Source organism: Myotis brandtii, unplaced genomic scaffold (assembly GCF_000412655.1).
Source record: "Myotis brandtii unplaced genomic scaffold, ASM41265v1 scaffold987, whole genome shotgun sequence".
NCBI classification, from domain to species: Eukaryota; Metazoa; Chordata; class Mammalia; order Chiroptera; family Vespertilionidae; genus Myotis; species Myotis brandtii.
This window is the reverse complement of record NW_005372107.1, coordinates 517,019-520,830: the sequence shown is the minus strand read 5'-3', so window position 1 is coordinate 520,830 and position 3,812 is coordinate 517,019. Positions and strand designations below refer to the sequence as shown.

At 54.0% G+C, this 3,812-nt stretch overlaps 1 protein-coding gene across 2 annotated transcripts in view; it reads right to left on the bottom strand.

Moving 5' to 3' along the window:
* Positions 1-459: 459 nt before the first annotated feature.
* The window catches only part of CADM4 (cell adhesion molecule 4), a 15,005-nt gene continuing 11,652 nt past the window's right edge, over positions 460-3,812 (bottom strand). For both annotated transcript variants that reach the window (XM_014533551.1, XM_005886521.2), the window contains 4 exons: positions 3,626-3,716; positions 3,318-3,490; positions 2,138-2,266; positions 460-1,513 (listed from right to left, as the gene is read on the bottom strand). In XM_014533551.1, the coding sequence (XP_014389037.1) occupies positions 1,404-1,513; positions 2,138-2,266; positions 3,318-3,490; positions 3,626-3,716 (503 nt within the window). In that variant the 3' untranslated portion in view covers positions 460-1,403. The remainder of the gene's footprint in view (positions 1,514-2,137; positions 2,267-3,317; positions 3,491-3,625; positions 3,717-3,812) is intronic.

Below are 3,812 nucleotides of genomic sequence, written 5' to 3'. Positions count from 1 at the left end.
GGCACACAAAGTAAGAGGTCAATATACTTTTTAATCTAAAATTAGAATCACTCACTTAAATTTTAGAGAAAGAAGGGCCTGGAATACCAGGTTAAGGAGCTTTGACTCGCTCTACAGGCGATAGGGAGACAGGGTAAGGTTTTGAGAAAGGCGGGATCAGGGTGAGACGTGACTAACTGCAAGCTGCCCTGGAGACTGATGTCGGGGCGGGGCTGAGCCAGGGAAGGGCCAGGTCACGGGGTGGGGATAGGGCGGCTCAGTAGTTACTGAGGAGGTAAGACTGACTATTTGGGTGAACAAGTGTCTGGGAAAAGCCGAGTTTCCCCCTCCAGGAGGGTCAGGGTGCCATTGGTGAGACCTTCTTTTGGCCTGTATGGCTCACCAGCGGCTCTTCTCCCTCCCCCCTCCCAACAGGGTGCAGCTTTGGGCAGAAGGACAGACACACAACTACCACAAACGTGTTCTCTCCTCAGTTTAATGGTGGTTAGTGGGACTGCCACACCCCCTTCCCATTCCCCTCCCTGCCCCGTACAAAATGTTGTGTTGTGGTGTTTTGTTTTGTTTTTTTAACAAGAAAAAGGGGGCAAAAGCCAGGAATGGGGGAGGAGGGCATAATCTGATATTTTCATACAGATTTTTTATTTTTTTAATATATTATATATAAAACCATAGAGACCAACACCCTCCCTAAACTCCTTTCCCCCTCCCTGGGGGGGGGAGGGCCTGGAGGAGAGCTGGGGAAGGCCCCCCCAGGAGTGGGTGGACAGAGAGACAAATATAGATAGGACAGATGTGGGGGGAGAAGGTAGAGGGAAGGGAAGCTGGAACCTGGGGAAGGGGGATTGGAGAAAAGGGCTGGGGCTGTCTCCCTCACCTCCTCCATCAAAGTTATGACACAAAGACACAGAATCCCTGTTTCCACACCCTCCCCCCCACCCTTACCCCCACCGTGCAAACATGGCTTTGCAAAGAGGTGCCCAGAGCTCTATGGAGCTCCTACAATGGCTGGCATGAGGTCTTGGACCCCCAAAGAAATCTGCGTTTCCCTTCCCTGCCCACCCCACCCTTCCCAGAATCTGATCCCCTCCCCACATGACCTGGTTCTGCAGCTTAGGGGCCCTGGCCTTCCCCCTGTTATCTTCCCCCAACCCAATCCCTACCGCCCTCCCTGGACTTGGGGGATCTGGACCTTTGGCCCCTACCCCCTGGGGGACCCCAGACCTCTGGGACCTTGCTTCTGGCCCTCAAAGAGACCTAGGCATATGACACCCCCATCCCTGCCCAAACGTCTGAGGTGTTAGTGGTGGGGAGAGATGCCCACCATCCCAGACTCTGGTAAATGTCTTTGCAGCTGGCAGTGGGGTGGACCCTCGCCCAGGCCCAGGCCTGGGGTAGAGACGGGGTCAGATGAAGAATTCTTCTTTCCTCTTGTGTCCGTCACTGCCATTGAGGAAGGCTTCTCTCGCTTCTCCCTGCTCATCCAAACCACTGGCCTCGTGGGTCAGATAGGAGCCTGAGGGGTGACCCAGGAGTTGGACAGAAATAAACGGGAAGAAGGAGACAGACAAGACAGATATCAGACAAGGAAGAGGAAGAAAAGGAACACAGGGAACAGAGGGAATCAGGACCAGGGAATAGCAAAATGGGCAGAGAAAGAGGTGAAGCAGAATTAGGAAGATACCAAAAGTTCATGGAAAGATCAACCCTGATCTGTTCTCTTGGTGATATCCCCTTGCTCTGTTCCCAAGCGAATCCAGCAATTAGGAAGGTAAATTGTTTAAACCCACGGATTTAATTCCGCTTCAACGTTTCACCCCTTTTATTCATGGGCAAAACACCTCTGTTCTCTTGGTGATATCCCCTTGCTCTGTTCCCAAACGAATCCAGCAATTAGGAAGGTAAATCGTTTAATTTAAACCCACGGATTTAATTCCGCTTCAATGTTTCACCCCTTTTATTCATGGGCAAAACACTTGCCCCTTTGGGAATGTTGGCCTCAGATCCCACAGGGTTTGAATCCTGGTTCTAGGCTCTGCCCTCACTCAAATTCAGTCTCTACGCCCCACCCCCTTAACCAATCCCGCAACCAACTGCAACCCTCGCTGAATTCAGACCTCCGTCCCCCCCAACCACTCACCCTTCTGCCGTACCGAGCACCAGACCATGCCCACCAGCACACATATGATCAGAAACACCAGTAGCGCCAGGATGCCGCCCACAATGGCGTAGGGCACGGACGTCTGAGCCTCCACCACCGCACCGGGGTCTGCCAGAGGAACAGGGCGCAGGACCAGGTCATCGGAGCACGGTCCCTGCCCAGCCCATCGCTGCCAACCTGTTAAATTATTCCGCCCACTCCCTCTAACCGCTCCCCTTAACGTGCCATGCCCCTCAAATTGCTGCCACCTGCTGGGCCTTTCTCATGGCTTCCCGCTTTCCTGATGTTCCACCACCTCCAAGAATGCGTGCTGGATTATACACCGCCCCACTGGGTCCTGAGTCATTTTGCTAATACGTGCTCTGCCTCCTTTTCTCACCCCACACCCAGAGATCAGAAACAACACATCCCTTTTCTTGGGACTATGCTTCTTCCCCCGTAGAACCTTGGGTCCAAGTCCCTTACCATATTTTATCCAAAATGCTTCTGGTATCTACAATGCTACCTAGGGCCCAAACATTTCCAAAATTCCTGCTGCACCATCATAAGAGTTTAACACGTAGCATTTTTTTTTTTTTTTTGCTAGGGGCTTTCCAACCGCTTTATTTACTTTTATATTTTTTGGTTAATCCTCCCCCGATAATATTTTTCCATTGATCTTTTAGAGAGAGTGGGAGAGAGAGGGAAAGACAGAGAAACATCATCTATTGGTTGCCTCCTGCACCTGCCTTGACCAGGGTCAGGGCGGGGGAGGAGCCTGCAACCAAAGTACGTGTCCTTGGCGGGAATTGAACCCAGGACCCTTTGGTGCGCAGGCTGACGCTCTATCCACTGAGCCAAACCGGCTAGGGTCCTTCCAACCACTTTATATATTTAGCTCATATAATCTTCATAAACCCTGACATAGGTGCTATTGTTCATTTCCACTTTACCCATGAGGAAACGAAGGAGCAGACTATGTCACCGGCAATAGGATGTTGCAGAGCCAAAACTGAGCCCAGACGGATAGTCTGGCCTCAGAACTGTAAGAACTCTGTGGGCTGTTGGACCTCTGGAATCACTTTGCACAGGCCCCGCCCACCCAGGACAAGGCAGGGACCCCGGGAGGCCACGCCCCTGCCCTGAGCCCCGCCCCCAAGCCCCAGCAGCCTCCACTCACCGTAGACCACGAGCACATAGAGCGCCCTCGCGTGGCCGTGCTTGTTCGACGCCTCGCAAGTGTAGGTGCCATTATCTGCTGATACCAGGCCAGGCAGCGTAAGCGTCTCCCCGAACGCCTCGGCCCGCTCCGGCAAAGACTCATTCCCGCGGCTCCAGCGGATCTGATTTGGCCTGGACGAGGGTAAAGGACAGTGAGAGTAAGGGACGCAGGCGCCAGCATCCAATCCTGACTTCTCAGCAATCTAGACACGGAGCATCGAGGAAAAAGAGGGTCCCTACTCAGGCGTCTCGGGCCCCTGAGCTCACCTGGGGTTCCCCGTGACGGCACACGTCAGCACCAGCGTGTCTCCCTCCCTCACCACAGCCTGCGAGGCATGGATCCGGGCCGTGGGGGAGTCTGCAGGCAGAAGTGAGATGGGAGAGTGGCTGTCAGGGCCACCACGCGGGGTTGGAGCCCTCCCGGGTCCGGCGGCCGGCCTGGGGCCCCTCCCGC